General features: G+C 53.0%; 1 protein-coding gene and 1 long non-coding RNA gene across 6 annotated transcripts; one reads left to right on the top strand and one right to left on the bottom strand.

Annotated features, from left to right (window-relative positions):
* Positions 1 to 1,312: 1,312 nt before the first annotated feature.
* On the bottom strand, positions 1,313 to 3,831 carry LOC103558235 (uncharacterized). 2 transcript variants are annotated; one of them, XR_011523883.1, is made up of 4 exons: positions 3,691 to 3,831; positions 3,016 to 3,168; positions 2,091 to 2,316; positions 1,313 to 1,487 (listed from the first exon to the last, which is right to left on the bottom strand). It is a non-coding gene; the product is annotated as an uncharacterized lncRNA (long non-coding RNA). The 2 variants fall into 2 exon arrangements; XR_011523884.1 differs by lacking the exon at positions 3,691 to 3,831 and adding an exon at positions 3,311 to 3,419 and having other exon boundaries at positions 1,313 to 1,893.
* SLC43A1 (solute carrier family 43 member 1) lies at positions 2,120 to 25,335 on the top strand. 4 transcript variants are annotated; one of them, XM_070563926.1, is made up of 15 exons: positions 2,120 to 2,347; positions 3,651 to 3,817; positions 10,519 to 10,696; positions 10,808 to 10,863; positions 10,995 to 11,071; positions 13,863 to 13,955; positions 15,602 to 15,735; positions 16,657 to 16,835; positions 17,964 to 18,110; positions 18,207 to 18,242; positions 18,476 to 18,614; positions 20,923 to 21,064; positions 21,319 to 21,392; positions 23,107 to 23,230; positions 24,593 to 25,335. In XM_070563926.1, the coding sequence occupies exons 2-15, from the start codon at positions 3,664 to 3,666 to the stop codon at positions 24,737 to 24,739; spliced, it is 1,680 nt and encodes a 559-aa protein (XP_070420027.1). In that variant the 5' UTR covers positions 2,120 to 2,347; positions 3,651 to 3,663; the 3' UTR covers positions 24,740 to 25,335. The 4 variants fall into 4 exon arrangements, with proteins under 4 accessions (XP_070420027.1, XP_070420026.1, XP_070420028.1 ...); XM_070563925.1 differs by lacking the exon at positions 2,120 to 2,347 and adding an exon at positions 2,449 to 2,998; XM_070563927.1 differs by lacking the exons at positions 2,120 to 2,347; positions 10,995 to 11,071 and adding an exon at positions 2,917 to 2,998.

The following is a 25,335-nucleotide window of genomic DNA, read 5'->3' as shown; positions in this document are numbered from 1 at the left end:
ATCACACTGGAAGTCCTTGGCCTCGCAGAGGTCATTCCAAACTGACCCCAGGCTACCTTTTCAGCTCCATTTCCCACCACTTCCTTTCATTTATTCAACAAATGTTAACCATGGGCTTGTTACATGCCAGGTCCTGTGCTAGGGAGCAGGCCTACGAATCACCTACAAATGTGGTTCCTGCCCCCAAGACATTTATATCTCATGGGGGGGGGGCAGGCAAACCAAACTGATGATTCTAGATCAGTGTGAGGGCTTCATAAAGGTATAATAGTACTTTGGTGGAGCACATGGGCAAGACCCCCAATCCAGCCTAAGAGATCAGATAGCTTCTAGAAAGAGCTGAAACCTGAGTTGAGTTGTGAAGGATGAGTACATGGGCAATGAAGAGAATCTGTGGTTCCTACAGAAGGAATAGCAGGAGAAAAGGCAAGGGGGTGTGAAACTGGCTGGCTTCACACTTCATTCCACAGGTGCTCACTGAGCGCCTTTGAGGTGCCAGGTGCTGTTCTAGGTGCTGGGAACACAGCAGTGAACACAGCAGACCAGGCCCTTGCTCTCACTGAGCTGACGGTTCAGGAGGGGAAGACATGGAAATAGGGGTTGAGGATGAAGGGTAAGTATTACAGCCATGGGGGTCCGTGGACCCCTAGAGCCCGTGGAGGGGGTACACCAAAACCCCGAAATTTGAATGTAAATGTGTGTGCTCATGTTCACACGTGCATTTTCACAGGGAGTGGACTCACGACATTTTATTGTATTCTCAAGGGGATCCATGACTGTCTTGGGTTAGAACCCTTATTCTAGGGACTCTGTGCTAAGCTAAGGAGTTTGACCTGGATCTGGAAGTTCTGAAAGCCAGCAATCAATCTTAAGAAGGGAAACCATCAGAGCCTGACACGGTGCTCCTGCCAGAGAGAACTCCTCGTGCCTTTCCCTCTGCTAAGCCTTTGTTCTTGCTGTTCCCCCTGCCCGGAGGAATGAAAAGGGCCACACTTAAAAGCCAGACAGATCTGATTTTGCATCCTGCCTTTACCCACCATGTTCCAGCTGCCAGCCACCAACCTTCTCCCTCTGTGAAAAGCTGTGAGCTTTGTATGAGACCATGATGTTCTGAGGATTTCATGATCATTTTTGTTTGGAAAGTGCCCAGCACATAGTGGCCACTCAGCAAATGTGACTTCCTCTCTTGGCTTGGTGGCTCAGCTGTTCAGAGAGCCTCTCTTCTCTGAGGTCTTCTTGGAATCTCCTGGGCAGTTGCTCACATTCCCACAGAGCTTTCCAGTATCACCAGTAACGCTCTCGGCACACTGTATTAAATTTACATCTGTATTTATTTGCCTTTGTCATCATCATCTCATTAATCAACACCACAGTCCAAGGAGTGACACCTCCCCTCCATTTTACAGATGAGGAAACTGAGGCTCAGGGAGGTTGAGACATTTACTGGGAATCAATAAGTGTCCGGAAGCATCCTTTCACCACGTCTTCTGAAATAATGACAGCCACCACCACAATTAACATTTATTATGCTTACTACATGCCAAGCACTGTGCTGAGCGTTGTACCTGCATCACAACCCCCAGTCAGAACCTCCACTTCCCTGCAGGTAGGTCGGTGCTATTGTCATCCGAATTTACAGAGGAGGAAACCGAGGCTCCGAGAGGTTAAGTAGCTTGCCCAAGGTAACCCAGGCCAGTCAGTTTCAAAGCCGAGACTCAGGCCTCCATCTGACTAACTCCAAAGAAACTCGTGTCATTCTGCCTCTCGGAAAACACTACTCCCAACTACACAGTTCAAGACCCCACCCAAGCCTGCCCTGCATCGCGGTCTGCGCGCTCCAGCCGAGTCGGTCTTTGTTTTGGCCAAAGATACAGAGGGCGCTGCCTGATTCGTCTGGGGGGCCGAGGGAGAGGGTGGGAGGCGAGAGTGGAAATTTTAGGTGCTGGGGCAGAGTATCTGGGGACCAGAAGGCGAGTCACGTGCGCGTGAAACTCGACCTAGGGGGAGGGGAAGGGAAGGGAACCCCCGCCCCTACCTCGGGGCGCAGCACCGGACGGGTGTAAATACCACTATTAACTCGGCAGACTCACTTCTTCCATGCCCTGCTTCGCAGATTGGTGGCGCCCGGCGGGTTCCCAGCTCCTGAACTTCTTCCGAGGGGGCAGAGAAGGCGAGCACAGCAGGCTGTCGGGCTGAACCTCCGAGGCCGCAGGAAGCCAGCGTGCGGAGGAGTCCAGAACGCCGGTGCCGTTCGTTGCTGGGCCCCCAGGACACCGGACGCCGAGAGTGTGGACCCGCCACGAAGGTTCTGCGCTCCTGCAGGAGGCGCGTGTGCTCCCGATAAGAGGTGAGCTGTGGGTGGGGGAAGGGGTTCCCCGGCGGCGCTTCCGCGGAGCCACGCGGGCCGGCTCCCACCGACGCTCCCAGGCTCCGCAAGAAAAACCCGTTACCTGAGCCCGTGGGTCCCGCGGCGCATTGTCCCATCTCTTCAAGCGCGTCCCTCCCTCCCCTTTACTCTGGTCCCCCCGACTCCCCTCTTCCGCTGGGCCCCCCTCTTGCTGCACTTCCTCTGTCTAGAGCAACACTCTTGCCAGAGTTCGAACGGACCTGCGGGAGCGTCTGAATCTAAAGCTCCATTTCACAGATGAGGGTACTGAGGTCCTCCCCTCCCCGGCAGGACTTGTGCTGTCCTCCCCTCCCCTCCCTCTTGCCCTTCCCTGCCCCTCTTCTCTCAGCTTCCCTGGGTCTCACTCCCCTTGTGCTCCCCGCCCCCGCCGCGCGCGTTGTATCTCCTCCCGCGGTGGCGGCCGCGGCGGCGGGGCGCTCCGGCTCCTTCCCTCCCTCTGGTAAACACACCCGCCCGCCAGCCCATCCGCCGACACTGCCCTTATAAAGTCAGTGACCGCCGGACTTCCTGCCAGAGCCCGATCCCCCTCCCCGGGCAGGACGAGGCGGGCGGGCTCGGAGGCGCGCAGCGTGGTGCCCCGCGCCCTACCGAGTGAGTGAGGGGCTTACGGGGCGCCGTGGACGCTGGAGGGCCCGCCCTAGGTCTCCTTCCACGTGGCAGCTGTTGGACCGAGAGACTGTAGAGACCTGGGTCGCCTGGTGCAGAAATGGGGAGGGCTTGCTGTCCATCAGCCTCAGAGGAGACGAGTGGTCTCATAGGGGCTACAGGAAGGAGGGGAGGGGGTCTTAGGCTAGCCTCAGATTTCCCCTTCCTCCTCCTGCTTGCTTCTGGGGGACCTTCCTGGCGCGGGAAGCCGGATACTGCCCAGCGGTGGCTTCAGAGCGCGCCCTGCCCCTTGCTGACCTTTGGGGACTTGGGGTTTGGCCCCCAGGAGCAGGGCTCAGCGCGTCCCGGACTGGGTGGCAGAGCCGGCAGCGCTCCAGAAATCTGTTGCGCGCAGACAGGACCTTCCTTATCTCTGATAGTGGCCCGGGGCGGAAGCCCAGCGCCAGGTGCACACCTGGCACTGCCAGTGCGCCCAGGGCCAGATTGGCGGCACCGGCTGGGAAGCCCGGGGAGCTATGGGACCTTCGTGAAAGCCCCCTTGCAGGCTGGCTCGAGGGGTCTCAGGAGCCACCATGATGCAGGACCCTTCCCAAGGGTTGCTGGGGATTCCTACGCTGAGCGCTCTGTTCCTGTGCAGGCTCGTGGCCAGCATGGCCCCTACGCTGCAGCAGGCGTACCGCAGGCGCTGGTGGATGGCCTGCACGGCGGTGCTGGAGAACCTCTTCTTCTCTGCCGTGCTCCTGGGCTGGGGCTCCCTGCTGATCATGCTCAAGAACGAGGGCTTCTATTCCAGCATGTGCTCAGGTATGCTGGAGAAGGGCCAAGTCAGGCTGGGGGAGGGGCCGCAGAAGGGGAAGGTGGAAGCTGGAAAAAGACAGGTGGCCTAGTAGACAGAAAGCAGGGCTGCTTAAGCAGTTGGACACGCCTGCTTCTTGATGTTTTCAAACTTCGTCTAAAGAATGAGGGCATTCTGCCCTCTCCACCTTGTTTATTTAATCCAGTGTTTACTGAATACCAGGTGTCCTGCTGGGCATCCAGAGCCTGCGACTGACTGGCAGGATCCTAAGCCTTTGGCAGCCTCAGGTCTAGAGCAAGATGGAGGCTCCTGGTAGGAGGAGAGGGATTTCTCAGTAGGGCTGTTGTAAGCTGCATAGGGCGAAGGAGAGCCCACAACGGGGATTTAAATATAAAGGGGCTGCGCGCCTCCTTTTTCAGGACCTTTGAGCCCCCAGGTCTTCAAATCATCCCTTTGCACACAGTTAATAACCTCATTCCCCCTAGGCCAGGCATTGTGGAGGGTCTCTTGTCTTCCATTTCGGTCACCCTGGCTTTGTGTGAATTGCCCCAAATGTGGGAGGGGGAATTCTAACATTACTGAATAGTACTTTATTGTCTGGATTTACCACATTTTATTTATCCATTCATCAGTTGACAGACATTTGGGTTGTTTCCGCTTTTTGGCTGTTATGAACAGTGCTCTTGTGAACGTTCATGTACAAGTCTCCGTGTGGATGTGTTTTCCTTCGTCTTAGGTGCTTATCTAGGAGGGGATTTGCTGGGCTGTGAGGGTAAGCCCTCGTTCCTCGTTTTGAGGAACTGCTGGATTGTTTTCCAAAAGGGCTGCACCGTTTTACACTCCCGCCAGTGGCGGGTGAGGCTTCCAGTTTCTCCACATCCTCACCCACACTTGCTATTGCTCGTCTTTTTTATTATAGCCATTCTAGTGGATATAAAAGTGTTACCTTTCTGAGGTTTGGATTTGCATTTCCCTGATGGCTAATGATGGTGAGCATCTTTTCATGTACTTATTGGCCATTGGTATATCTTCCTGGGAGAAAGGGCTCTTCAGATCCTTTGCCCATTTTTAAATTGGGTTGTTTGTCTTTTTATTATTGAGCTGTAAGAGTTCTTTCTATTCTAGGTGAGTCCCTTATCAGTTATATGATTTGCAAAATTTTTCTCCCAGTGTGGGTCATCTTTTCACATGCTTCACGGTGTCCTTTGGAGCACGAAAGTTTTTAATATTGATGAAGTCCAACTTGTCTATTTTTTCTTTTGCTATTTGTGTTTTCGTGTCATGTTTAGGAAGCCATTGCCTAATTTTAGGTCATGAAGAACTACACCTCTGTTTTCTTCTAAGAGTTGTATAGTTTTAGCTCTTACGTTTACATCTTTGATCCATTTAGAGTTCATTTTTGTGTGTGGTCTGAGGTATCCACCTGGTGTTTTGAGTTGCCCTGAAGCGAGTGTGTGTCTGAGCCTGTTGTTTGGGATGATTAGAGGTGACCGGTGTGAACCCGCCTCCTTTTCTCAGGACTTACGCGTCCACACGTGGAAAGCAGGCATAATGTGTCTCTCTTCCCCCACCTCTCTTTCATTCAAGGGTCTCCAGCCTAAATCCTTGCGACATCAGGCTGATTGGGGGTGTCTGCCTCCGTCATTATGCCCTATCGAAAGCTCCCACTTTCTGCTTCTTAAGCCTCGTTCCTTGCGGTCTCAGCCTCCCTCTGCAGGGTCCTGAGAACACAGAATCAGACCAGGAGTCTGTGTCCCCATGGTGTGTGGAAAGAGACAGGCAGCATGGCTTCCAATTCTGTGATGTGCTGCTTGGCTGACTTGAGCCACTTACTGGACTTGCTTAATATTTCAGTTATCTTGCATGTAAACCAGGACCAACGATCCTTACCTCAGGAGGCTGTTGTGAAAATGAAATGAGGGCAAGGATACAAAATTCAGACTATAAGTGGGGGTGGTTGTTATGTCCTAGATCCAGCTTTGCCATCATTTGCTGTGTGATCTTAGGCAAATCATCTATCTTCTCTGGATCTCCACTTCCAAGTCTGTGAAATGGTGTGGACAACCCTCACCCTCCGTGCCACAGAGCAATGATGCGAGGACCAAATGATATCATTTAACAAATGTGGAGCTCATCATTGACGTGTTCACTCGTGTTGGCTTTGGGGTTCCCTGGCCATACCTGCTGTCTTCTCAGTGCTTTCTGCTCTGTCTTGAGGTATGCCTTGGGGTGGGTGGTGACCCACCTGTAGAGATGTCACAGACAGCTGAAAAGGGATCTGATACTCAAGAATTTGGCTAGGGGCAATTCAGTTCACCACACGCTACTGTGTATCCAGCATAAGTGCCCAAATAATAAAGCAGTGGTTAAAGTTCACTAAGCACTTACTATTTGCTAGTTTGATCCTTAGTCTTCATAACAAATCTGTGATGTGTTATAATAACCCCATTCTATAGAGGAGAAAGCTGAAGCTCAGAGAGGCTAAATAGCCTTCCTGAGGTTACACAGCTAATAAATAAGGAGCAGCATGAGGATTCAACCCCAGATCTGATCCCAGAACCCTTTTCGTAGGCTCATGGGAATAGAGTAGCTCTCCCTCACCTTCAGCTTAGAGTTCTCCTGGGGGCGTGCAGCCAGAGACAAGAAGTGTATTTTGGTGGCTGTCACTATGTCGGCTGCAGGAAAGGCAAGCCTCAGGGAGTGAGGAAGGGCTCGCTGACCTGGGAGACAAAGAAAATGCGATCATTTGGTGAGTGTGTGCACGGCAATCCCAGAGCCAGCCTCTCAGGTGGTTGCACCCACTCTCCCATTTCACAGGTGGGGTAACAGAGCCTCAGAGTTTCAGCAGCACAGCTGGCGGGGCCAGGATTTGCATGTGCTGAGTTCAGAGAGGATGCCTAACCACAATCCTGTTTGCCAGCGCTTCCCAGACCTAGTCATTTGTAGTTTGCCTTCATGATTTTACCGTTTCTGTGTGTCATAGGTGGTATTGTTGACTTAATACTTCCTTTTAAATCAACCCACTTTTAAAAAAATTAGCCTCATTTTAGAATATTCTTTTTTTAATTTTTAAATTAAAAAAAAATTTTTTTTGAGGAAGATTGGCCCTGAGCTAACATCTGTGCCCATCTCCCTCTACTTTATACGTGGGATGCCTGCCACAGCATGGCTTGACAGGAGTGGTGCATAGGTCCACACCTGAGATCTGAACCAGTGAACCCCAGGCCACCAAAGTAGAACGTGCGAACTTAACCCCTGTGCCACTGGGCCGGCCCCTAGCCTCATTTTAAAGTGTAATATCCTTAGAATCTTGGGTTTGATGTTATTTATACACACATGCACACAGATCATACATAATATATGTTTCTAATACATAGATGTATATATATATACATACATGTCTCTAACATACATACATACATATGTTTCTGATACATATATATGTATATGTGTGTATGTATATATGTTTCTGATACACATTCAAATAACTAATAACTATGAAACATCAAAAACCATTCTGTGTACCTCCTAAACCCATCTTGAGTGCCCCACCTGCTCTGTATACCACATTTTGGGAAACCCTGTTCTTCCTGGCTTCTAAACTCAATTCTATCATTAACTTACTGAATGCATTTTCCCTGTTCCACCCCATGCCTCACTTTACTTGTCTATAAAAGTGGGGCGGTTGGATTTCAAAGACCTCTTCTGTTGTAATCGGCACGGATAGAGGTCTTGGAGGTCTTTGTATCTTGGGCTGGCTTCCCTCTTAGGTCTGAAGACTGCCTTTATTCAACCACTCAGAGTGATCAGGCCTCAGGAACTAACTCATATTAGTCAAACTCACAAGAGGGTGATGGATAAACCATTCACACGAATGCATTCATTGGCCTTGAGTTATTAGCAAGTCACTGGGCCAGAATTCTCTGCCAGTGGAAGAACACATTTCCTGCCAGCACTGGCACAGGCTCAGGAAACTTACCAAGCTGCCTTGTTCAGGACAGAGAGGCCCTGTGGTGCAATGGAAAAGTGTTGGCTTTGGAGATTGTCTTGAGTTTGAATCTGAGCCTACCTGTGCAAAGCCGTATCTGTGACTGGGAGTTGCTTTGCTTCTCAGAGCCTTGTTGTCCACAAAATGGGCATCATTAGACTCACTTTTCAGGGTTATTGTGAGGCTTAAATGAGATACTATATGAAGAAGGCTGGCACAAAGTAGGTGTTAATTAATTGAGAGCAAGTGGGATTGTTTGAGAATGGAAGGGTCATTTGATTGTGAAAGAGGAGCAGGGACCGTGTCTAATTCAGGGGCTGCAAACTCAAATGCCAACAGGGGCCAGGCAGTTGGTAGTAATTGGACAAAGCAGGGCCGATGTAAGATGGCAGACCTCTGGGAGCTAAAAGAGAGGCTGACGTGGGTGAACCAGAGAGGGCAAGCTCAGGCAAAAAGGGGGGCCTCCACTCACCTCCATCAGTGGCCAGATCTTCTGACTTCTTAAAGAGAAGCCAGATTTTTATGTGGTCACTCCCTATTTTCAACTGGCACCTGATTAAAATTTGCAAGCCAAGCAAAACATATATGTGGGGCATTGCCTGTTTGCCACCTCTAGCCTAGAATTTGCATTTCTTCCTGCTTTACCCACTGTCCCAACACAGTGTGTGTCATACGTAGATGGCCAATAAGTGCACATAGATTGAATAAATGGGTGCAGACAAACTTGGTGGAGAAATGAACAGTGATCATAAAGATCTCTAAATTATGGGGCTAGCCTGAACCCCAGAGACTGTGTTGTCTAAACCCCTGACTGCTTCTTCCTGGTGCCTGAGCACCCTCCCCAGGGTTCCTGGCAGCTGGCGCTTACCTATGGGAAACTCTCCATTGCTCAAGGCACTCCGTCCCCACCCAACACCCCCCCCACCGCCGTTTGGCCAGCACTCATGATCTGAGAACTCTTCCTTATGTTCTTCCTTATGTTAAGACACAGATCACTTCACCCTTCTGCTCCCTGCATGCCCTTCAACTATCTGAAGTCAGGGGTCATTGTCACCACTGAGGGTAGATGCTTCCTCCTGTCCCAGCATTCAGGCACTAGCCTGTCCTCCTGTTTTGCTCTCTCTTTTTTTTTTTTTTTTTTTTTTGAGGAAGATTAGCCCTGAGCTAACATCTGCCACCAATCCTCCTCTTTTATTTGCTGAGGAAGACTGGCCCTGAGCTAACATCGTGCCCATCTTCCTCTACTTTATACGTGGGATGCCTACCACAGCATGGCTTGCAAAGTGGTGCCATGTCCGCACCCGGGATCCGAACCGGTGAACCCTGGGCCGCTGAAGCGGAACGTGCGCACTTAACCGCTGCGCCACTGGGCCAGCCCCTTGTTTTGCTCTCTTGACAGCACCTGTCACGCTTAAATCAGCATCCATGGGTTTTCTTTTCAGGTTTTTTTTTTGCAATTATTTTATTGAGGTCATAATGCTTTAGAACATCGTGTGATTTCAGGTGTACATTATTATATATCCGTTTCTGTGTAGACCGCATCATGCTCACCACCAATAGTCTAATTTTTATCTGTCACCATACACGTGTTTTCTTGTTTATTATCTGATATAAGCCCCATGAGAGCTGAGAGCTTCCTTTCTTATTCGCTGTGGGATCCTCAGTGCATAGAGAACAGGCTCACCACATTGTGACCCTCCAGGGAGGCCATCATGTGCCCGTTCATCCGCTATTTCAGAAGCACCGTCTCAGACCTGGCCCCGTGCAAAGCTCTTCGTTCACCTTCTCCAGTTGACTCCCCTAAGGAGCCTGTGTGTTAGGCATTCTCTGCTCCCTTTTACAGGCAAAGGGCTTGAGGCTCAAGAAGAGGAGGTTACTCGTCCAAGGTTGCGCACCTAGTAAGGATGGTGGTGGGAATTCACACCCTGCGCTCTCTGCCTTCCAGGCGCACCCTGAGTTAGCCCTAGGCAGTGTTGCCTAAGCAATAAATAGGAGGGGAGCAGCCACCTCATGACTCTCTGAGCACTGATGAAGTGGAATCACCCTCCTCCCTCCACCACAAGCCTTTTCATTAACTTGTCACGACTCCAAGTTGGCAGTTTACCTCGAGGATGAGTCTTCCAGGTGAACTTCTAAAGGGTACTGGAGGGTGGTGCCATGGTCCTGATTCTGTGCCTCTCTTTCATCATCTGGAGAATGGGATACCTTATTGGCTGACTCATGGGGCTGTCAGGAGTTAATACAGTGACTGTCGAGAACAATGCCTAGAATATAGTTAAGTGCTCAATAAATATTATTGAATGTCATTTATGGGAAAAGCTTCCTCTGAGTTTTAAATGAATTCTTACTAGGTCAATTGAGCATCACTCGCTGACTTTGTCCCCAGATTCAAGGGTGCTTCCTGTTTCGAGTCTGCAATCCCCTAAGGTTGGACATTGAGTGACCATCACAACTTGTTAAATACTTTGATGTCCGTTATCACGTTTGAGCCAGCTGAGGCCTCAGATTGGGCGTATGACTCTCGCTGGGTCAGATATGAATCGCTGTCATTTATGGAGCCCCTCCCTGCCAGCTCTGACTCTAGGCCACCCCCAGAGTCACCTGGTTGCCAGTAAATCAGAGATATGGGATTTGAGCACAGGATTCTTGATCCCAGGCCGCTCCATCCCATGCCCAGCTGCTCCTGCTGTCATGTGCTGAGCCTTCCTTCCCCCTCCTCAGCTAAGAACACCACCAATGCCACCCAGGATGAGCAGCACCAGTGGCCAAGCTGTGACCGCCAGGAAGAGATGCTCAACCTGGGCTTCACCATCGGCTCCTTCTTGCTCAGCGCCACCACCCTGCCACTGGGGATCCTCATGGACCGCTTTGGCCCCCGGCCCATGCGGCTGGTTGGCAGGTGAGGTTGCCGAACCATGTGGAGCTGGAGGTCAGGGACTGGCACGGCAAGGGGTGGGGGGAGGCTCCGGGTGTTCACAGGTCAACCTGTCGCCCTCCCCTATCTCCACAGTGCCAGCTTCGCTGCATCCTGCACTCTCATGGCTCTGGCCTCTCGGGACACCGAAGGTGAGATGTCTGGCCTCTCATGGCCACACAAGCAAAAGATGGGTGGGATGAAGGTAGATGTTTACCCCCGCTCCTGCCTTTGCCTCCTACTGCTTATCAAATGCTCTCACCCACCCCTCACCCCTTCCCAGTTCTGTCTCCGTTGATATTCCTGGCGCTGTCCCTGAATGGCTTTGGTGGCATCTGCCTCACGTTCTCATCGCTCACGGTGAGTACGACAGGCCCCGGTTTGGCAGCAGGGCACCCAGGAGTGGGGTAGGGGTAGGAGTGAGTGAGGGTCAGGGGGCAAGAGGATCCAGTGGATGCAGATCAAATGCACGTGTGTGTGAAACCGCGCAGGCTGCCGCCAAGGGTGGCCGTGAGGCTGTGTACAGGTGGATGAGACTGCGGGTCAGAGGATGGATGTCAGGGTGTATGTGTGTGTGTCCCGGGCCCATAAAGTCTACTGAGCTCTGTTCTAGGCACACGGACTTCAGCACAGACAGAGTTTACAACTTCCTCACCTTCCTGGAGCTTCCATTTGGGGGTTGGGGGAGCGAGCAACCTGCCAAACAAGTAAACTGATAAATTATGTCTGTAGTCATAAGCGCTGGAAAGAAAATAAAACTGGGTAATGGAATCGGTAGTGACGGAGGGAGCAGCTTGAGACAGTGTGTGTGATGTTGGTCATGGAAGATGGCGAGCAGGTAAATGTACTGTGTGTGTGTCAGATTGAACCAGAAAAAACTGCCCAACTTGACTGTGCCTGACCTACAAGAACGGCTTTTTTTTTTTTTTAATTAATGTTATGATAGATTACAACCTCGTGAGATTTCAGTTGTACATTATTGTTAGTCATGTTGTGGGTACACCTCTTCCCCCTTTGTGCCCTCCCCCCCCCCCCCTTTTCCCTGGTAACCACTGATCAGATCTCCTTGTCAATATGTTAACTTCCACCTATGAGTGGAGTCATATAGAGTTCATCTTTCTCTGACTGGATTATTTCGCTTAACATAATACCCTCGAGGTCCATCCACGTTGCTGCGAATGGGCCAATTTTGTCTTTTTTATGGCTGAGTAGTATTCCATTGTGTATATATACCATATCTTCTTTATCCAATCATCAGTTTCTGGGCATGTAGGTTGGTTCCACGTCTTGGCTATTGTAAATAATGCTGCGATGAACATAGGGGTGCAAGGGACTCTTGGGATTTCTGATTTCAGGTTTACAAGAACGGCTTTTGCACACAGCTTGACCTCTTACGTATGTGTGTCAGTTTTGCGTGTGTTACTCTAAGTATGTATGTTGATGTATGTGAGTGAGTGAGTATAAGGGTTAAAGGCTTAGGAGTGTGTGGTGGGGGAGAGGTTCCTGGCTGGACTAGCCGCGGGGCCGTTTATCTTGGATGAGCTGAGCGCAGCCTGACCGCCAAACTGGATGTTTTTGGCTGAATTTCATCTCACCCAGCAGCCGCGTTTAATTCCAGCCGGGGGACGTTTCACAACTCTCTAAGGAAGCGGTTCCCTTCGTCCCCATCTCCCTCCCCCGGTAGCCCCTTTTTCACGCTGTGCAACTTGGCTCAGGGCCCTAAATCCCTTCTCCCCGCTGCCCTGCTCCGCACAGCTCCCGGCCTCACCTCCTCCCCTGCCCTGGCCAGCCATGGGGGCCTGCAGCCGCCCGCCGCCCCTCCCCCGGCCCCGCCCAGTAATCTCCAGCCAATGGCAGAGCCCGGCCCCTGCCCTGCCCCGGGCCCGACCCCGCCCCTGGGCCTCCGCGCTCTCGCTGACCCACCCCTGCCATGATGGCCGGTGCTGCTCAGCCCATCACTCGGGGTTAGCCAGGGTTAGCCAGGGTTAGCCAGGCCGGCCTCGCGCTGTGCTGGGCGGAGACAGCACCCTTGGACCCTGGGTGGGTGGGGGGGCAACCAAAGAGCCCAGCTGCTCTCTGGGCCCTGGCACTTTCCCGGGCGTCCTGGGCAGTATGCCTTGCAGACGCAGGGTGCCAGGGAAACCTCTGACCAAGTGGGGGTCAGCTGGCTCCACCCCCTTTTCATAGCCACTTGGAGGCTGTTGGAGGACTCAGTTCTCTGTTTGTCCACCTTCCTCTCCAGAACGATTTGAGGTCCTCTTCTTGGCCTCTGTGGAGAAGCTTTAAACGTTGTATGGCGTGAAGGCCCTTCTCAGCTGTGGCATCTGTTGACCTGGGGCGTATCGTGGGGCTGGCGCGGGTACACAAAGGGTGGCATGACTTTGCTTTCCCCTCCTCCTCGGGCCTGGCTTCGGCCGGTGAGCAGAACGTACGATCAATTAATTCTCCACTGGTGGGAGTTCTGGGCCTGCTCTGCACGTCAGAGCCACCTCCTCTGGACACCTGGCCTGCCCCTGCCCCCTCCCTTAGTTCCACCCTCACCTCCCTAGCCCTTCCCTTGATTTGTCCTGGCTCAGCAGAAACTGTGGGCCCCTTTGGGGCCACTGGGAGGGTGAAGGGGCATGATTCTGTTAAAGAGCCAGCCATAGTCACAGCCTTGGGGTCTGTGATAGAGCGAGGATGGCCAGAACAGGGGAGAAAGTCATTAACATGCTCGGTCAACTTGAGTACATTTCTTTCCCTCTCAGGGCCTCAATTTTCTCATCTGTCAAATGAGTTGCCCTCCATCAGTGTTTCTTAAACACCCTTTCCATGGGTTATTACTAGGCTTCACAGGATAAAGGGGCTCCAGAGAATACTAACTTGGAAAATCCTGGGGTTCAACAACATTGACAAAATTTCTCTTTGAGGGCTCTTCTGGGAGCCTTCTAGATGCTAAGGGCATCAAGAGAGTCTGTAGGAGGGGGTTAGAGCAGAGTTTCTGACATTGATTTTGCCTGAGAACTTTTCTGTTGCGTCTCATGGGGCCAGTGTGCCTGGATTTCACTGTGGGGCTAGATGCTTCCAGGCTTTCTCAGTGAGGCTGGGAAAGGGGAGCCCTGGGCTGGGTCACAGTCTGCTCCTGCTCATGGGTGTTGCTCTCTTCCTTCAGCTGCCCAACATGTTTGGGAACCTGCGCTCCACCTTCATGGCCCTCATGATTGGCTCCTATGCCTCCTCTGCCATCACGTACCCAGGAATCAAGGTACGGAGCTGCTTGGGGCACCAGAGAGGTCACTTGGGTTTTCTTTTCGCCTCGACACAAGAACTAGGTGGGGCTGGGTGAGTAGTGGCTAGTATGTCCATGACCCAGTTCCTGCCTTGAGGTCAGTTCCCATCTGCTCGGGGAAATCACTGAGGCGTGATAGGAAGTCAGGTGGCTGCGGTTGACCGGGGGTCTGATTTCTCTTCTCTCCTCCTTTGCTTTACTGTTGTCCCAGTCCAGGCCTTCATCCTCTCTCCTGGGCCAGTGCAAGCTTTCTCAGCTCGTCTCCCTGCTTCCGAGCTCTTCCCTCTCTAATCTGTCATTCACATGACTTCCAGAATGACCTTAGATGGAGGACTGGCTCACACACCTGCTCTGCTTCGCCTACAGAATCAAGTCCAACCTCTTCACGTGCATTCAAGGCTCTTAATTCTCTGGCCTCACCCAACCTGTCCGGCCATATGTCTTTCCCCTGTGCTGGAGAGGCTGGTTGACTTGGGTCTGAGGTCACAAAGCTAGTCCATGCCAGGCCAGATCCCAGACAGGTCAGCCTGGTGGACCTGGAGCCAGAAGGCTGAGTTCTAGCTCTGGGCAAGCTTGGGCCGTCATTTCTTTCTCTGCTATCAAACGATAGCAAAGCGCTCTTTCAACTAGGCCGTAATGTGCCCCTCAGATTCCGCCTTACTGTTAATTGGTTTGTTTAGAAGGCACTTGCTCAGCATCCCCAAAGGAGTTGGAGAGTGTGGCTTGGTGGGGGTGGCCATCTATCGTTCAAGTAGCAGCAGCCACAGAGGGTGGCGGTTCTCCCCTCTCTCGTGCGGTGGGGTTTGCGGACCCAGATCTTACCCCCACTCATTTAGGGGTGTGGCCCTTCGAAGGTCTGTCCTGCCTCCATGGAAGAAAGCGCCCCAAGGCCAAGGAGGAGCGGAAGTTTCCCCGGGCAGCGCTGGAGCTCTGAGCAGGAGCCTGAGGGGAGGCAGAGGGTGGCAGGGAGGACAAGAGGAGTGACACCATCTCTTGGTACCTGGCTGCCCCAGTAGAGGGGCTGACACACTGGCACGGAGTCCCAGTCAATTCAGAACCTACTTGTCCTGGGTTAGGAGGCCTTGGGCAGAGCACTAGCACACCCCCTCCCCGCTCACTTGTTGCACCTGTGAACACCTGTGAAAGGCGAGATAAGCCGGTTTGCCTTTCCCCTGGAGAATGTGCCAGGAAGGAGCAGGATAAACACGGTTAGGTCTGGTAAACCTGGAGCGTTTGTTCTCTTCTTTCGTACATAAAATGAAATGACATTTTTGTGTGAAAACAAGCATGTGTATGGAGTCACAGGCAAAAATTTGTGTGCCTTTTTAAGATACGAATTGAGATTTCAAAGACATTTTGAGCTTGTGGCCAGTGACTTAGCGCCTTGTGGGAACCACTTCCACCTATTTAGGGGGCTGGGGTGAAAAAGGAACAGGATGGTGGGGCCTCTAGGTCTGACTCTAAACTTCTGCCCTCGGTTTCCTCATCTGTAACCTGGGCACAGGGGATAGAGTGGAAGAGACCTTCTCTAAGGCCTCTGAGGCCTGGGGTCTACCTCGGGTGGGAACAGCCGGGTCTGGGGTCAGGCAGCCTCTTCCATGGGCCTTCCCCTCCTCACACAGCTGATCTACGACGCGGGGGTGTCCTTCTTGGTTATCATGTTCACCTGGTCGGGCCTGGCCTGCCTCATCTTTCTGAACTGTGCCCTCAACTGGCCCAGAGAATCCTTCCCCGCTCCTGAGGAAGTCAACTACACGTGAGTGCCTGTGGTGGGGGCTGGAGTGGGAGGGGGACTCCCCCTGCTGCAGAACAGGAGGCTGGGGGTGTGGTGGCATGATGGACAGAATCAGCTTTGGAGTCAGAGAGACCTGGATTTCCTGAGCTTTCTGAGCTCTGCTCTCACATCTGTACAATGGGCCCGATCCTACCCCCCACAGGTGTTTTACATAGACCTGGCACATAAGAGGCAGTCAGAACATGGTGACTTTATTATTATTGTGCTTTCTGGGTTTGGAGGATGGGATCAGAGGAGCAGGGACCCCAGTAACAGCACCACGTGCTACGTGGACCCAGAAGGGGGCTACAAAGGACTGAAATACCCTACCATTTGTAGGGCAGCCTGAATGCCAACTTTCCCAACCCCCAGTCAGTTCAGCAGGGGACGGGGTGATGTTCCACCACCAAGCACATAGGGCACCAGTCAAATAGCTCATGTTTATCGAGTGTCTACTGTATGTCAGGCATGCCCTCAGACCATTCTCAAACAGCCCTGTGCTGGGGATTCTGTTATTAATTCCATTAATAACAAAGGCACAGGGAACAAAGTGACTTTCCTAAGGTCATACCATTGAAAGGGGACTGAATCAAAGGTTGGAACCAGGCTCTCTGATTCCAGAGTCTGAGTTTTTAATGCTGCCTCCGTGGCAACAGCCCAAGTGGAAAAAACGACTCATCCAGCCTTCACTTACTGGCTTCTGTGCTAAGCAGGGCCCTGGGCCAGGCTCTGGTGACCCAGGCACAGGCCCTGTGCTAGGAGCTTGTCAGTGGTCATGTCAGTGCTGGGTAAAGTGGGTGCTCAGCACCCCTGGGACAGACTGGGACTGTCCCCTAGAGGCAGGCTGTTGAGGGTGTTCTCTGTGTGGCTGGGTCCCACATGCTCCGGCTTGGCTGCTGGCAGGAAGAAGATCAAGCTCAGTGGGCTGGCCCTGGATCACAAGGTGACAGGTGACCGCTTCTACACCCATGTGACCCTTGTGGGCCAGCGGCTGAGCCAGAAGGCCCCCAGCCTGGAGGAGGCACCTGATGGATTCATCTCATCCCAGGACGTTCGTGGCATCTCAGAAAACCCTCCTGAGAGTGAGTGTCTGGTCAAGGGGTGGGGAGGGTGGGTCCTCACGCTTAGTGAGCACTCATGCCTAAGCACTCATTCTCTCCCCTCTTCACCTCTCAGAACATCCCATGATGTAGGTGGGCCAGGCTCCCCATTTACAGAATGGAGGAAAATCAGAGCTCAGAGAACTCCGGGAAGTTCAGATTCAGGGTACTCTGCCGGATTCCTGAGATGAGAGAGGGAGGAGCTTCCAGAATGGGGCAGGGTCTCCAGGCCTGTGGGGAGCTGGTTTCATCAGGGCTCCCTGCAACTTCAGAGCCTCTTGCATCAGGTTCAGCCAGGTGAGCCGCCTCCAGGCTGGGCTCTTCCACGCTTGGCTGGCCGGCTCCCCCTGCCGGCCACCAGAGGAACCGCACCCTCTTTCTGCCTGGGCCCCTTCCCCAGGCGTCAGCTCTGAGATCAGTGGAAGAAACATGGACCTTGGAGGCAAGAGATGGGGGTTTCGGCCCCGCTCCCCACAAGCCATGTGACTTTGTAGATCACTTAACCCTGCTCTCCTTTTCCTCATCTCTTAAACTAGCATCAATAACACCCACTTCACAGGGAAGTCAGTTGCGAGGGTTGAATGAAACCATGGACGTGTAGGCTCTTTGTAAACTGCAGAAATGCTGTGCCCTTATGAAGGTGTTAGTCCCGCTGCTGGTCCTCCCACAGCTGAGTTATGGGCATGAGCTGAGTCTGGCCGACCTGCCACTTCGAGCTGTGTGAGCTCGGGCAAGTCATTGAACTCTCTGAGCCCAGTTTCCCATGTGTAAAATGTGGTAAAGACAGGGTTGTTGTACGCTTTGGTTAGATGGGATAATACACGTTAAGTGCGCAACGCATGGTAAGGCTTAATAAATAGTAGCTAGAGTTATTACTGCCACACCAAGCATAGGGTAGGCACCCAGAGGTCACGTGAGAATGTGCTGTTGAGACAGCTCTAGGGCTGGGCCAGAACTTGGAGGCCAGTGAGTCTGAACCCTTGTTTTTGAAGGAACCAGTCCATCTCCAAAGTCACATAGTTTCAGAGCCCCCTACTAGAACTGCATCCCCAGGACAATCAGACAGAATGGAAGAACTGGGCCTCAGGGGTGACCCTGCTATCTCCCCAGATTCTGTCCCCTTCCGCAAGAGTCTCTGCTCCCCCGTTTTCCTGTGGAGCCTCCTCACCATGGGCGTGACCCAGCTGCGGGTCATCTTCTACATGGCCGCCATGAACAAGATGCTGGAGTACCTCGTGACTGGTGGCCAGGAGCATGGTGAGGTGCTGCTGAGCACACTGGGGGTTGGGGGGCACAGGAGGGCCACCCTGGCTGAGCTCCTCTCACCCTGGCTTCTCCCCCACCTACCAACAGAGACGGACAACCTGAGACAAAGGGCGGCAGAGACAGGTAAGGGGATGAAAGCTGGGGCCCTGGCCCATACCCACCCTCCCACTGCCCACTCCACAGGGAGCCTGGATCCACCCTTGTCACCCTGGGCTTTTGGGGGAACCTAAGAATCTGGAGTCAGAGGAAGACTAGTTTGTACTCCCTCTCTGCCAGAAGTGGGTGGCAGTGCCCCCTGGGCTGCTGGCATCCATCATGCCAGCTCCTGACCCCACTTTTCTTCCCATCCTGCCCAGTTGGGTTCTACTCCTCCATCTTTGGGGCCATGCAGCTGTTGTGCCTTCTTACCTGCCCCTTTATCGGCTACATCATGGACTGGCGGATCAAGGACTGCGTGGACAGCCCCACTGAGGGCACTGCCCTCGGAGACGCCAGGTGATCTGCACAGGGATGGTGACAGCAAATAGTCAGATGATGCTTTTCATTTTCTCTGTGCTTTCACATCCAGCATGTCATTTCACACTCCCAAGAGCCCTGGGAGAGCAAGGGTACCTTCCTATTTTACAGATGAGGAAACTGAGGCTAAGAGAGGACATGGCAGGGCCGGCCTGGTGGCGCAGTGGTTAAGTTTGCATGTTCCGCTTCTCGGTGGCCTGGGGTTTGCTGGTTCGGATCCTGGCTGCGGACATGGCACTGCTTGGCAAAAGCCATGCTGTGGCAGGCATCCCACATATAAAGTAGAGGAAGATGGGCAGGGATGTTAGCTCAGGGCCGTTCTTTCTCAGCAAAAAGAGGATGATTGGCAGCAGTTAGCTCAGGGCTAATCTTCCTCAAAAAGGAAAACAAAGAGAGGACATGGCATGCTTGATAGCTGACACTGAGTGCTGACTGTGCACTAGGCACCTTGCATTGTCTTATTTAGTTTTGCAACAGCTCTCTGAGGTAGGTACATTATCCTCATTTCACAGATGAGGAAGCTGAGACATAGAAAGGTTAAGTAACACTGAAGATCACACAGCTTTGAGTAGCAGGCTCCAGAACCTGTGATATAAGGGGGACACTCTAAAGTCTACCTAAGGCTAGGAAGAGAGAGAGTTGGTGTATTTGATGTCTATTGCTGTGTAACAAATTACCCCAAAACTTGGCATCTTTAAACAGCAAACATTGATTATCTCATTTAGTTTCTGAGAGTCAGGAATCTGGGAGTAACTTGGCTGGGTAGTTCTGGCTCAGAGTCTGACTGAGGCTGTTCGGGCTGCTATAGCAAAATACACAGACTGGGAGGTGCATAAACAACAGAAATTTCTCACGGTTCTGGAGGCTGGAAGTCCGAGATCAGAGTGCCAGCATGGTTGAGCGAGGGCCACTTCTGGGTCACAGACTTCTCGCTGTGTCCTCACCTGGCAGGAAGAACCAGGAAGCTCTGTGGGGCCTCTTTTAGAAGGGCACTAATCCCATGATGAGGGCTCTGCCCTCAGGAGCTAATCACCTCCCAAAGGCCCCGCATCCTAATACCATCACCTTGGGCATCAGGATTTCAGCATAGGAATTTGGGCGGGACAAGCATTCAGACCATAGCAGAGTCTCTCAAGGCTGTAGTCCAGCTGTTGGCCAGGGCGCTGCAGTCACCTGAAGTATTGACTGGGGCCCGAGAGCCTCTCCTCAGCTCAATCGTGTGATTGTTGGCAGGAGGTTGGGTTCCTCCCCACCTGGGCGTCTCCATAGGGCTGCTCACGACATGGCAGCTGGCTCCCCCAAGCAAGAGATTGAAGGGAGGGAGAGCAAGACAGAAGCTGCAGGGTCTTTCATAACATCGTCTCAGAAGTGACATACTATCACTTCTGTTGTGTTCTGTTGGCCATACAGAGTGACTGTGACTGTGGTACAGCGTGGAAGGGGACCACACAAGAGTGTGAATACCAGGAGGCGGAGGTCGTTGGGGGCCATCTTGTTGGCTGGAGACCACTGTTGGGTCTTGAACCGAGGTCTTCTGACTGCTTGTGCTTTTTTTGTGTTAATCCACGTCGTCCCCGTTTGCCCCGAGAGGATGGGAGAGGGAGACTAGGAGAGAAGGCACTTCAGGAACAATCCAGTGGCCTCCCTCCCCACCAGTGGTGCCCTGGCCCTGGCGCCCAGCCTTCCTCCACTGCCCTCTGCTCCTGATGGCCAAGGTCCATTAGCCAAGGGCCCTTCTGTCTAGGACCGATGGGCAGCCTGCCCTCCTCCTAGCCTACTGACCTCTTCCCTGAGCCAGCTGCAAAGCCTTTCATCATGCTGGAGAGAGGGGCTTGCTGAGTGGTTAGGGGCCAAGCTGCTGTCCCCAGAATGGCATTTATGTTGCTCCAGGCTGGTGGGCAGAAACACTTTCCTGGGGCTTCTGATGAGAGACGGTGTGAGAGCTCCCCATGCTCCACCTTCCTTCCCATCATTGATTCACAGACTTCAGTGTGCATGTGAAATACTTGGGATCTTTGTCAAAATGCAGATTCCTGGGCCCCCTCCTGAGATTCTGAGGTCGGAGGAAAGGCCCAGAATATGCATTTTTAAGAAACACCCCAGATAATGCTGATATGATTGGTGGGGGAGCCACCTTTGGAGAAACACGGGGTTGGAGAAATATTTTTTTCCCCTTTTTTGCTGCCCTGACGGCAGAGGCACAGCAGAAGGGGGAGGGGCCAGGCTGAGAACCAGGGAGCTGCCGGGGAGGTGGAGGCAGCAGCCGGTGATGGCCTGTTCTCCTCAGGGATGGTGTTGCCACCAAGTCCGTCAGACCGCGCTACCGCAAGATCCAGAAGCTCACCAATGCCATCAACGCCTTCACCGTGACCAACTTTCTGCTTGTGGGTTTTGGCATCACCTGCCTCATCAACAGTTTACACCTCCAGGTACCCACTTCCATCCTCCCCACTCTCCCTGCCTCCAGGAGCTCCTCCAAAAGGCTGGTTCATCCAGCACCCGCCTTCCAGGAAGCTTCTCATCCCCGGGTCTGACTCTCTTCTGGGTTCTCCGGGAAGCATGTCCAGTAGGTTGGGTTGGTGAGGGGGCTCAAGGAGGCTCTGCTTCCCTCTTTACCTTACCCATCCTTCCTCCCACCTCCACACCTGCTCTTAACCTCTCTCCTCTTTCTTTTTGGTTTCAGTTTGTGACCTTTGTCCTGCACACCATGGTTCGAGGTTTCTACCACTCGGCCTGTGGAAGCCTCTATGCTGCAGTGTGAGTCAGCCTGGGCTGAACTGCCTTCTTCAGCCTTCTCCCCATAACCAGAGAATCCCAGAGCAGAGCGGATCACTCCTTAATGCCCGCCTCCCCAGCATCCCTGGAATGCTGACATCTCAGAGTTGCTGGGGGTCTTGGAGGCTGTCTGGTCCACTGCCCTCTCTGAGCTCCTCCAACGACGGGGAGCTCATTTCCTCAGGGGCAGCCTACCCCACTGCAGGACGACTCCTCTGTCAGAAAGTCTTCCCTCTGAGGAAGCTGAAATACTTGGTTTGATGGCACTTTGGTCCTATGTCCGCTCTCTGGAATGGCCCCCAAAGTGGTCTCCTCATGTCATCCCTATAGAAATTTCCAGAAGGCAGTCCTGTTTGTCTTATAACTTTCCTGCTTCATGTTGAACAGCCCCCGGTTCCCTTTCCCCTTCTCTTCTGGTTTCCGCTACCAGGCGCTGCTGAGCGACTCTTCCTTGTGTGTGTGACGGAGTAATATAGGACATTAGAACAGCGGTGACAAAATCATGACTGTCACTGAGCGCTGACTCCAGGGCAGGCACAGTGGGGGACACTTGACCAGCGCCCCCTTATTTAAACCTCCCTGGAGCCATCTCAGCTGAGGGCAGCTCCGTTTCCTTCGTCGCTCAAACCAGAACTTTGGAGTCGCCCTTGGCTCTTCTCTTCCTCACACTCCACACCCAATCTATCAGCCATCGTGCTGGCTGCACGTTCCACATGCCCCAAATCCCACCCCTTTTCATCCTCTCCACCACTGCCGTCCCATCCTGGATTATTGCAGCAGCCTCCCCGTCCGCCCTTGCCCTCCCTCAGGCCATTTTTAACACAGGAGCTGGAAACACAATAGGACATAAGTCCCTTCTTGTCACTGCATGGCTGCCCACCTTGTCTCACTCAGAGAAAAAGCCAAAGGCTTTATTATGGCTTAAAAGATCTGGCCCCTGGAACTTCTCTGCCGTCTTCCTTCCCCTTCCCTGCTCACTCCTCCCCACTTCTACTAGGGCTGCTTCATGCCTCAGAAACCCCAAACTCTACTCAGGGCCTTTGCACTTGCTGTTCCCTCTTTCTAGAATATTCTTACTCCAGATATCCACAAGGCTCATGCTGTCTCACCCTCTCCGGGTCTCTACCCAGCTGTCCTCAGTGAGGCCTCCCCTGGCCATCCTATCTACGTTGCAACCCCCTGACACCCCTACCCCCTTTCTCTGCTGCACTTCTCTCCTGAGCACTCATCACACATTTTGCATTTACCTGGCTTATTGTGTGACTACCACTCCGCCCACCAGAATGCCACCTCCTTGAGGGGCAGGTATCTTTGTCTGGTTCATTGCTGAATCTCCACGCACCTACAATGGTACCTGACACATGGTAAGAGCTCTATAGATGGTTGTTAAAAGAATAAACAAGCAGCCCAGTGAGGTTAGTGCAATCCCTGTTTACAGTGGAGGAAGTCAGGCTCAGAGAGGTTGAGTTACTTGCTGTTATCCCACAGACAATGGGTGTTAGAAGCCAGTTCGGTGGCCCTGAAAAGTCACAGCATATACCCTGGAGGCCAGGGACCGAAGAGCACCTGCGAAGAGCCTGAACTCTTAAGCTCTGCTGTGCTTGGCTAACACAGAGCGGGGTCTGGGGTGGAGGGCGGAAGTGGTGCCAAGCAGGAGACGACACGCCCCTCATGCTTGGCCCCCCTTCCTTGACAGCTTCCCATCCAACCACTTCGGGACGCTCACGGGCCTGCAGTCCCTCATCAGTGCCGTGTTCGCTCTGCTGCAGCAGCCCCTCTTCATGATCATGGTGGGACCGCTGAAAGGAGAGCCCTTCTGGGTGAGAACCGGGGGTGGCCTGGGGGGAGCAGGAGCCCCTTTCATGGGTGCAGTCGAGGAGTTGGGGGTGGGGGGCTTGTATATGATAGAATCCCTCCCTCCCTCTCATCTCAGCCAGAAGGCGCCCCAGCAGGCTCTAATAGGGGGCTTCCCAAGCGAGCTGCCCTCAGAACCCCTCATGGAGTGTGAAACATACAGACTCTCGCACCAGCCCTGATGGGCTAGTGGTTAAAGTTCGGTGCGCTCCACTTCAGTGGCCTGGGCCTGAGTCTCTGGGCATGGAACCACACCACTTATCTGTCAGTAGCCATGTTGTGGTGGCGGCTCACATAGAAGAACTAAAAGGACTTAAAACTAGAATATACAACTACATACTGGGGCTTTGGGGAGGAAAAACAAAAATACAGATTATTCAGCCTGCTGAATCAGCGTCTCTTGGCCTGGGCCCAGGAGCCTGTTTTTAATAAGCTCCCAAGTGATTTGTGAAAGGGCCCAGTCCTGAGCCAACCCAGTTCCACCCAAGGCAGGGATCCTCTTTCCAGCAGCCCTGAAATGGGGTTCCTGCAAGCCCTCTTAGCTCAAACATCCTCAGTGGTTGGGCGCCACTCCTGCACAAGCAATACCTACAGCTGTTGGTACTGTTGGTATTTTGCTTCCATTGAACTGACATCTGCCTCCATAAAGCTGATTGTCTCTCCCTGGGGCCACCCACTCCCGGAAACCCTCCTCCTGCAAGAACAATGATGAAATGACAGTTACCATTTACTGAGCGCTCACTAGGTACTAAGCACTCTATGTACGTTCACTTAATCTTTGCCATGACAGCCCCAAGAAGCAGGCACTTAGAGTGGAGATGACTTGCCCAGAGTTGTACAGCGCGTAAGGCAGAGCGGGATGGGGGCCGAGTCTGAGCCCACGCGAGGGCCGCTGTGCTGGGCCTCCCAAGCCTTCTGTCCTCTTGGCTTCAGCCCCAGCTCCTTTAATTGCCTGAGAGCATCTTCCCACCACCCTGAATGGGAGCCCATTGTCAGCGTCCTCAAAGGTCAAAGTTCCCAGCCCAGAAGGTCCCATTTCAGGAGCAGCCTGACCAGCCCAGACTCCCTCAGTGGGGTCGCCTTCCTCGTATCTCCCCGGGGTGCCAGATCATGTGGGCACCAGTGTTACATGGCTGCTGAAGATTAAATGAGATCCCGGTGGAACAGTGATTGAACTGAATAAGTGCTAGCTATATTCATCATTCCGGCCCAGGACCTGGAGCCAAAAGGGCTGCCTTCTCCTCCCTCTGGGAGGCTAAGGAGAGTCCCCGCGGCTGATGAGGGAGAGTGGGTACCTACTTGACTCTCTCTCTCTCCTTGCCCAAAAGGTGAATCTGAGCCTCCTGCTAATCTCACTCCTGGGGTTCCTGCTACCTTCCTACCTCTTCTACTACCGTGCCCGGCTCCAGAGGGAGTACGCCACCCACTGGGAGAACCCGCTGAAGATGCTCAGCAGCCCCGAGGTGACTGCATAGACCTCTGAGGCCAAGGGACCTGGATGACAGGAAGTCAAGACCTGAGCAACCAAAGGGAATGCCTCACATGGCTTTTCTACCTGTAACATACGCACAGAGCCAGCGGCCGTGGATTTATAAATACCGAGAGAAGTTCTATTTTTGTAGGGACTTGCTAAAACGAAAAAAAATCCTAAAAAAATCCCCAAAGCAATGCTCCATTGACTGAAGACAGTCCTTGTGCTAGAAGCATTGGGTCTTCCTCCTCCTTGGACTGGATGCAGGGTGCAGGGCTGTCCTTTGTCTGGGCCTTCACCCTAGGGTCTGCCTCCTGGTGCCTCCTGGGGGCTTGTGGGGTCAGCAAAGCAGCTACTCCTAAGGTCTCAGCTGTGCAATGCCCAGGGTGTGCATGCATGTGTGCATGCGTGCATGCATGTATGTGTGTGTGTGTGTGTGTGTATGAAACAGTCTTCCCCTCAGAGGAAAGGGGCCTGACGTGCTGGCTGTGTCCTGGATGGAGTGCTGACTAAGCCCCTTCAGGGGTCTGGAGGGCGGGTTCCCTCCCTGGTGCTGCTTCTTGTCGGTCTTAGAGGAAATAAAAAGGGAAGTGAGAGACA

The sequence above is a fragment of the Equus przewalskii genome, chromosome 11, assembly GCF_037783145.1.
Source record: "Equus przewalskii isolate Varuska chromosome 11, EquPr2, whole genome shotgun sequence".
NCBI classification, from domain to species: Eukaryota; Metazoa; Chordata; class Mammalia; order Perissodactyla; family Equidae; genus Equus; species Equus przewalskii.
The sequence above is the reverse complement of the archived record's forward strand: the minus strand, read 5'-3'. Positions and strand labels throughout refer to the sequence as shown.